The sequence below is a fragment of the Equus quagga genome, chromosome 6 (genome assembly GCF_021613505.1).
Source record: "Equus quagga isolate Etosha38 chromosome 6, UCLA_HA_Equagga_1.0, whole genome shotgun sequence".
Lineage (NCBI taxonomy): Eukaryota > Metazoa > Chordata > Mammalia > Perissodactyla > Equidae > Equus > Equus quagga.
The window spans coordinates 71,603,747-71,612,399 of record NC_060272.1 but is presented as its reverse complement, the minus strand read 5'-3'; the positions used below and the strand labels follow the sequence as shown (position 1 = coordinate 71,612,399).

At 47.4% G+C, this 8,653-nt stretch overlaps 1 protein-coding gene across 2 annotated transcripts in view; it reads left to right on the top strand.

Moving 5' to 3' along the window:
- Positions 1-8,252: 8,252 nt before the first annotated feature.
- Positions 8,253-8,653, top strand: part of B3GLCT (beta 3-glucosyltransferase) — a 95,983-nt gene continuing 95,582 nt past the window's right edge. For both annotated transcript variants that reach the window (XM_046664853.1, XM_046664852.1), the window contains exon 1: positions 8,253-8,426. In XM_046664853.1, the coding sequence (XP_046520809.1) occupies positions 8,354-8,426 (73 nt within the window). In that variant the 5' untranslated portion in view covers positions 8,253-8,353. The remainder of the gene's footprint in view (positions 8,427-8,653) is intronic.

Genomic DNA, 8,653 nt, shown 5'->3' with positions numbered 1-8,653 from the left:
ATCTTAAATCTTTTTGATCTATCCTTCAACATAACTCTTGCATTCACTTTCTTTTTCTAATTCTGCAGCCACAACTCTCCTTCAGCTCCTTATTGACCTATGCCTGGACTGTTGCAACAGTCTTCAACCCGCATCACTGCCATCCATCTATACTCACCCCAGTGTGTCTTGGACTCTGCCACCAGTGTCTTCTTAATGGACTTCTTTGATGAGTGTCAGCCTGTCAACAACACAATGGTTCCCTACTGACTGTCAGAGAAAGGACATCCTTGTAAGCCTGCCATTCAAGGCCTCAACCATCTTGCCTCAACTTCCTTACTCTGTTCTAACATTATATATTTTATGATTTAACCTCAAACATTTAAACAGACTAAGGGATGTTACCTTGTGGGGATCACAGAAAGAATATGCTGATTCCAATCATTCGGAAGTCCTTTAAATTCTATGCCTGCGGTGCTCCTCCTTGCAATCTCTTCTCTTCCATTACCGCTACCCCACTTTAGTTTCTCTATTCTCAGTCAACCCCCAAGTTCTTCAATGAGTCACAGCAGCTTCCCTGAGCAGAGGCATAACATGCATCTAAAATTTGGTGTTTGCTTCTTTCCTCTCTTTTCTCTGTGTCCCTCCAAAAGCGGCTGTCGGTGTACAAAGCAGGGAAACACAAAAACAGGACTTGCCTACTTGACAAAGAACACGACAATTTAATTTAAGCAAGATATTCCAACATCCACTTAAAGCTGGTAGAATGCTATCTCCGAAAATTGTATTTTCATTTGTGTAAGACATTATCATGCCACAGCTATTTTATTGTTATTGAAGTTGGGAAATTACAAAGGAGATACATTTTTAGAAAAAAAGAGACATAAATCACGTGTTGGTTCTAGTTTCTTCAATTAAAATAAGCAATGTCTATATCTCTAAGCCTAACATTTCTCTGATCAATTAATAAGACGTCCTCAGGGCCCCGTGGCCTCTTTTCCCAAAGGCCTGGCCAGCTGTACTCTCTCCTACCAGGGACCTGAGCCCTGACCAGGGCCTGCACTCCACTCCCGGACTTGCTACTGTCCTCTCTAGACACCTCTCCTGTCTTCTTACTCATGATGTCGTCTTTGTGTGTTAGCAATACAGTTTCCCACATGATTAACTGTAGCCACACTGGTCTATTTGCCTTCCGCAAAAATCTCTTCCTTCACAGACTTTGTTTTCCTTCGTTTTTTCACCCCTGTTCCATTTCTACTACTTCGGGTCCTTCCCTCATTTCATGACCTCTCTCCCAATCTCACCTTCTCCCTGAACCCATTCTTGATTTTCCAAGCCAGAGTTTTCTTTCTCCCAAGAACACTCAAGACTCTTCGATTCATCTGGACTTCTCCTCTAACTGTCCTGTTCAGTGAATATTGTGTGGTGACTTGGTAAACAGTGAAGAGCTGTACAAAGATAAGGTGACATGTTTGTAGTTTCCTCTTTTCTTTGCAGATATTTTGTGAGTTCTTGTAGGGCAGAGGCTAAGTTCTCAACCTTATTCATGCCCCTTAGCATAGAGCACAGATCTCTTCAGAGCAGAGGACAGGGTGTTTCAGGATGGAGGCGCAGAGGAAGGGTAGATGGGCTCAGCAGTATCCAGCCTTCCCCTATCTGGGCTAGGGGGACTGTACCTTCCCCGTCCTGCAATGAAACCCGAGCAGAGATGACTTGTGTCCCTGTCGCTGGAAGCATTTGACGGATGGTGCTTGGCTCTCTACCACGCTCTTCCCCTCCAACAATGATTGTGGAGGAGAACCTGAGCTGAGATGGCAGCCAGAATGCAGATCACTGACAATGGAGAACAGCTGGCCTGGAGGGTCGCCCGGGCCAGCAACAGACTTGGCATGACCCAGAAAGCCTTTGTAAGTTTAAGCCACTGAAATTTTCGGGTTGTTTGTTCCCATAGCGTAACTTTGCCCATCTAACTGACACTTATTATTATCTTAAATCCCTAATGATTAGGGTTTAATTAGATGACTGAGAGGCAAAGTGGGATTCTTGGAAATTTGGCACTTCAAATATAATAAATCTAAAACTAAACAGGGAGTAATTCAGGGTAAGAGAAAGGGTTTTGGAATCAGATTGACCAGGGTTTGAGTACTGGCTCCCACAATTTACAAGTTATATGTCCTAAACTGGCAGTCTTCAAAATTCTTGGTCTCAGAACCCCTTTACACTCTTAAAACTTCTTGAAGAGCCCTCTGTGCTGTGGTTTCCACCGCAGGGGTAGTTTGTTGCCCCTGCCTTGATCAGTGCTAATGCAAGCACACTTTTACCCATGGTGGCTTTTGCACCATTGGTGGAAATTCAACACAGAAAAAAGCAGGTATTTTAGTATTGTTATAAAAATTGTTTTGACTTTGTGAACTTGGGCATCCTGAAAGAGTCTCAGGGACCCCTAGGAGGATCATGGACCACACTGTAAGAATTGCTGTCCTTAGGCAAGGTACTTAACCTCTCTGAAATAGGAATAAGGCTGTTTGGAGAATTACATGAAATATTATTTAACAAGAAATAATGCATGTAAAACACTCAGTGTAGTGTCTGGTATATAATAAATGTTTATTAAATGTTAGCGATTACTGTTCATTATTGATACTGTGTAGGTATAGCTATTTATAATAGTAGTAAAGATAATAATGTTTCATTTTTCTCCACAAACTCATTCCTCTGGCAAATCTCCATTCTAGTTAATTGTTCCATCTGTCTCCTGAGGTCTCTCTCTTGGCTCCAGCCAATATCCACTCACTCATAAGTACTATTGATCAATCTCTGTCATGCCTTCACAGTGGTCCCTTCTCTGCTATTCCTGCTGCTGTGACTGTAGTTAAAGAACGTGATTTCAGGGGCCGGCCCAGTGGCGTAGCGGTTAAGTTTGTGCGCTCTGCTTCAGCGGCCCTGGGTTGACTGGTTTGGATCTTGGGCATGGACCTACACATCGTTTATCAAGCCATGCTGTGGTGGCATCCCACACAGAAGAACTAGAAGCACTTCAACTATGATCTGGGGCTGGGGTGAAAAAGAAGAAAAAAAAGAGGAAGATTGGCAACAGATGTCAGCTGAGGGCCAATCTTTCTCACCAAAAAGTATACAAAAAAAAAAAAAAAGCTGCTAGAATATTTGAGAAAAACCAAACATGATTTCATGGAAAGAAACTGCCATTTAAGCAGCTCTAGCTGTTGGTGTTTGACTTGCCTGAGGTACAGTTTACTAATCTGTAAATTAGTCATAAGAACAGTCTTTTCATACTTTTTTTGAGGGTTAAATGAAACAGTATATTGGAAAGAAACAGGCAGAGTGCCTATCTATAGCATGTGCTCAGCACATGTTAGTTTCCTTTCTTTTTTCTTTTCTCATGGTTTTTTTTTTTAAACCCACTTTCTTGTCTTCCATCCCTTTTCCAATCCATCCAGAATTAATTTGCTCACAACATAGCTCCTTCATTAAATCAGAACCCAACACACATCAGCTGTGTACTGGGCCCTCTGACGGGGTTGCAGACTTAGGACACAAGACAGGCCTTGGCAGCTACAGTCTCCTAGTGGAGATTTTTGTCACCACCTGCTGAAATGTCTTTCCCATCTCTCCACTGCCCTCACTGCCACACTCAGTGGAAGGTCAGTCTCCTAGGTATGGCATTCAAGGTCCTCCTCAAAGTGGCCCAAACTGGCCAGACTGAACTCCTTATCAGTCTCTGAATGCACAGCTCCTGGCTTCCATGTCACTGCTTGCCCGGCTCTCCTTCTCTATTTGCCGAGAGTCTGTGTGCTCCTTAACCCCCAGTTCAACTGCCCCGGGCGTGAGGCCTTCTCGAGGCCCCCACGTGGAGGCGCTTTCCTTCTCCCTGCACTGCTGTCATACTTCGTTAAAACGCTTCTTCAAGTACTTGCCATCTTCCACCCGGGCTCGTGGCTATTTATGTACATCTTGTTCCTCTCAACTACACTGTGATTGTCCCAGGAAAATGCATCTCTCTTCTCAACCTCAGCAGGCCGCGTGAGGGCCTCACACCTGCAGTTACTCTGTGACATGTTTGTTGATGGATAAATGAAAGTTTTTTACTCATTTTGTTTAGCTTGTTAACTAGGATCCTACATCTGAAAGCAGCTGTTGTAAAATGAAAAACTACTTATTAGCAATAGCACCAAAAACACCAACACATTTCGTGTAGGCTGCTGGACAGTCATGGCCCACGCCTTTTATTCCTAATAAAAGTCAAATGTAGACACCTCCTGGTGCTCCTGTTGATACGCCTGTTAGTAGCAACTCCTGATCTTTCCTGAGAACTGGAGGATACGTAATTCTAGGAAGGAGAACAAAACAGCCCAGTGGATAATCTATTTGTGATCAGAAGTTTCTAGGAGATAGCTCTTTTTTACAGAGAAGACTTTATACCACTCTATGTCTTCAAAAGGACAGAAAATCGAATGGCAAAGGCTTCTGTTAGTCTGTAAGACCCCGTGGTTAAGTCTCTTTGGGTAAAACTCTTGGTTGGAGTCTGATTTACTGGAACGATTTCACCTATAATTTTTGAATAGCTTTGGAAGCACGGTGAGACCAGCTCCTCTAGGGTGTTGGAGAGACCGCCTTGTTTCTGTCCTCGGCGTTCTTCCTGAGCACCTGCTGCAGCGGGAGGCAGTGGCCCTGAATCTACTCTGAGCGATGAAGGCTTTTGCTGTCTCTTTTCCTCCCGTTTCACTCTTCTCCCATGGGGGATAAAGACTCTCTTGCTTCCCTAAAGGTTAAAGCATCAAGTGAAGTGAATGGCTGCTCTCCTGTTACCAGGTGTGCCCTGATTCCAGGGGTGTGGGGTGTCGTTAGCAGACATTTAAATCGTAGGTCTCGTGATCACAATGACCTTATATCCTAGAGACCCAGTTTTAGACATTCTAGTCTGCTGGCAGACCCTAGCCCTAGTTTCAGGTTTGGAAAGTAATCCCTAAGGGCATTCATAATTCATAAGACCATTTCTCTGTGTGCAAAGAGAATGGCCTTCTTTTCTTTCTTTTTTTGCTGAGGAAGACTGTCACTGAGCAAACACCTGTGCTAATCTTCCTCTATTTAGTATGTGGGTTGCTGCCACAGCATGGCCGCCATGGAGTGGTGTAGGTCTGCACCTGGGAACTGGGCCTGGGCCACTGAAGTGAAGTGCGCCAGAGGTAACCACTGGCCATGGGGTAGCCCCAAGAATGGCCCTCTTGAAACCATGTGAGAGGGCCTCGAGACAATGCAGAGTGGAATTGTCCCTTGGCTTCTGCTGGTCAGGAATAGGATGCCCAGGAAGCCTCTTCTAGGTCACTGAGGGAGGCAGCAGGCTGGGGGGGTGGAGAAGCCTGTGCCACCTCACCGCCGCTCCTCATCTGCCACACTCTGTGGGCTGCTGTGCCTTGTGCATGCTGCCTTGGCCTGGGGTGTCTTTCCTCTTTTTCTCAGCCCAGGAACCTCCTGTTTCTCCTTTAAGACCCTGCACAAAAGTCACTTCCCCCTTTCTGACCAACTCCCATGGTCATGATAGAGTTTGTTTTCACCTATGTTCCAAAGTGTTCCCATCTCCCTGTGCTAGATAGCATTTATCCCATGGCAGTAAAATTACTTCTGAACGTTTTTGTCTCCCTAACTGGACAGTGAACTCTTGCGCCCAGTGCCACGTTTTATGCTTCTCTGTGTCTGCCCCAAAGCCTAGCAGTGGGCGTGTCAGCTAGCAGGCGTTCACTATCAGGGGAATGAACGAATGCAGTCTAGCCTTTTGGGCGGAACGTATAGTTATTGTAAGATCAGAAACCATCTGTTTGGAACTTATTCATTCGATTATTTGGCTATCTATGGTTTTATGCATATGTCTTGATGTTCTCCTTTAGTCTTTAGAAAAGTCTTTTAAAATTTACCAGCTTGTTTTAATCATGTTGCAATAATTCATAATGCACCAGAAGAGGTGACTCCTTGCTCCACGCCTGCCCCAGGGGAGGGCACACGTGCAGGGGCCAGGACGAGAGTGGCATCTGGACGTAAGGTGAGTGAACCCTAGGAAGAGAGAGCTATGGCTTGCTCTTTCTTCATATCACAGTCTTAGAGTTTATGAGATTTATTTTTTTGTATTGAAAGCTGTCCCCTTAGTTGGTGTTTCAGATGGCAAAAGTGGCACTGAGGCAAGCAGCGCCTCGCCAGGAATTAGTGAGCATCCTCATGAGTGCGCTTTGTTCCAGGAAAATCTCAACCTGTGATTGGGAGGGAGAACTCCCAGCAAGTCCATTTATCATATGATAGAGTAAGTGAAAGGTAATCCTCTTTAAAATGTGAGTTATGGAGCTTTGTAATGTGCCATTTATCTCTGTGTCCTGTGGAAAGAAAGGAGGCCAGGGCAGGTTTACTACTGAAACACAGTGTGCTCTGCCGTCTTTAGGGCTCCACTTCCCACACCTGTTCCAGCACACACTACTGCTCTAACATGAGGAATTTTGATGAAAACATTGATTAAGCTCCTAGAGTTGCTTGCTACCCAATGTGCAGTAGGTATCCAAACACATATCTGGTAAGCAAGCTGCTAATTACGAGGCTGCTGTGTCTATTTAAACACACCTTGGTTTAATGTTTCATATTTAATATATGTGAGGAATATTTTCTTGGAAGAAAGCTAAACAGCTTTGGAAATTGGAAACCTTCTACAATTCTTAACCAGGCAGGGAAGTTTTAGAAGGAAGTTAAAAGGGATCAACGCAGTCAACCATAAACTTGAAAAACCTCACTGAAAATGAAAGAAAGGAGTTTTATGTTTCTCTTCCCTCCCATAGAAGAGGGATTGACATGTAGCCACGAACCCTGGCTGAATGGAACAAAATGGCACTGTTTGCATTCACGACAAATGGATAACACACAAAATATTTAGTTTCCAGTTTTAGGAAGTCAGTATAAACCAGGGAGAGAAAGCCCACTGTCTCCAGACTTCCTTTTTAAAAAATTTGCAGCAGCTGTTGCAAGGACAAATGACAATACTGTCCTAATACATTTGAGGCTAAACCCCTAGTGGCATTCACACTTACAGGGTTCAGGCCAACAAACACTTCTTCAGCACCTGCTTCTGTCTCCCCCACATCTTACTTGTATTCCCAGGGCCTGGCACTGGTCTCCACTGAGTATTTAGTGAGTGGGTGAATGTTCCATGTCCAGGTGGAAGATACTCATATTAGTAGGGTGCTTAGCACAGTTCCAGGCACATAGTGGGCACCACAACATATGAGGACGTATGCATGACAACATGGATGTGACCTCAAGAGGTCATGGTTTAACGTCCGGTAAGCAAGGAGCACTTGGTCCTGTTGACTTCCTGTGGAGACAGAAATGAGTCAGGGCTTGGAGCAGGCACAAGGGAGTGCGGACCATGAGAGGCGGTTTCTACTTCTTCATTTGCCATGACTTTCCTCTTCCGTTTACCACACAAGGGGGCTGGCCCTCACCAGGGCCACCACCCTTCCTGGCTGGGCAGGGAGCCCTTGACAGTCCCATGGGGACAAGAGGGACTCTCTGCACGAGGTTTCTGCACATCACTCCACTTTGCTGTGTTCCAACTTGATTTTATCAGGTGTTTTGAATAAAATCACACCCTCCCTCTTCCATTATGGTGGACACTTAAAATTACATTTACACAAACTTCTATTAAAATCCAAGCCTAAGTATTGGGCCAAATTCCACTAAAAAAGAGGATATTAAGTAAATTAGTTGAGCTGATCAAAAACACCTTCATCAAAATAGAACATTGGTGCCAACAATACTGAGTCGAATTATTGATTTTTTTTTTTATAGCACATGGTAGAGCAGCAGGGAAGAAGAGTGACTTTCCTTCCCTTCCTCTGTACCCCGCCTTCACTTTTGGGGGTAAGAAGGGGAACTACTGACCTATTGCTGGGGATCCAGGACAGGGAGGTGACAGAGTAAGGTGGGACAGCATGAAGGTAGAGGATGGGGCCTAGGAAAGGGAGAGGAAGGGAAAGGAGTGGAGACTAGCGGCCGCAGGGAGCAGAGGTCAGACGCCTGGCAGGAGGGCGCTGTCCTCATGAAGGAGTGGCTAGCCCTACCCTCACCCGGTGGCGGGGCCCGGCCCCAGCCGCGAGCCGCGAGCCACGAGCCGGGCGGGCGCCGGCCGAGCGCACAGGGCCGCTCCCGCTTTCGGCCGCCAGAGGGCGCGGCGCGGGCCGGCGCGGCGGAGCGCGGGAGGGAGGAGGGGAGCCGGCGGAGGAGGGTCAGCCGCGGCGGCAGGGGCGGCAGCGGCGCAGCTCCGCTCCCGCGCGTCCCCCGTCCCCGCGCCCAGGCAGGGCGCGCCGTCCCTGTCGCCGGGATGCGGCTGCCTGCCTGTCGCGGCCGCCGCCTCGCGCTCTCGGCACTGCTCTCGCTCCTCACCTGCTCCCTGGGTAAGTAGCGGGCGGCCCGGGCGCGCACGGGAGAGGCGTGGGCTTCCCGGGTGCAGCCTCCCGCGCCCCGCGCCCCAGCCTGGAGGGAAGCGCCGGGCCGCCCTGCCCTGCCCCGCGGGCGCCCGCGTCCCGCCGTCCCGTCCCCGCCGCGCCGGCAGCAGCGCCCTCTTGCGGCGCCCCGGGGGCACCCGGCTCCTCGGGACCCCGGGGCGCGGAGCCCGGCCCCC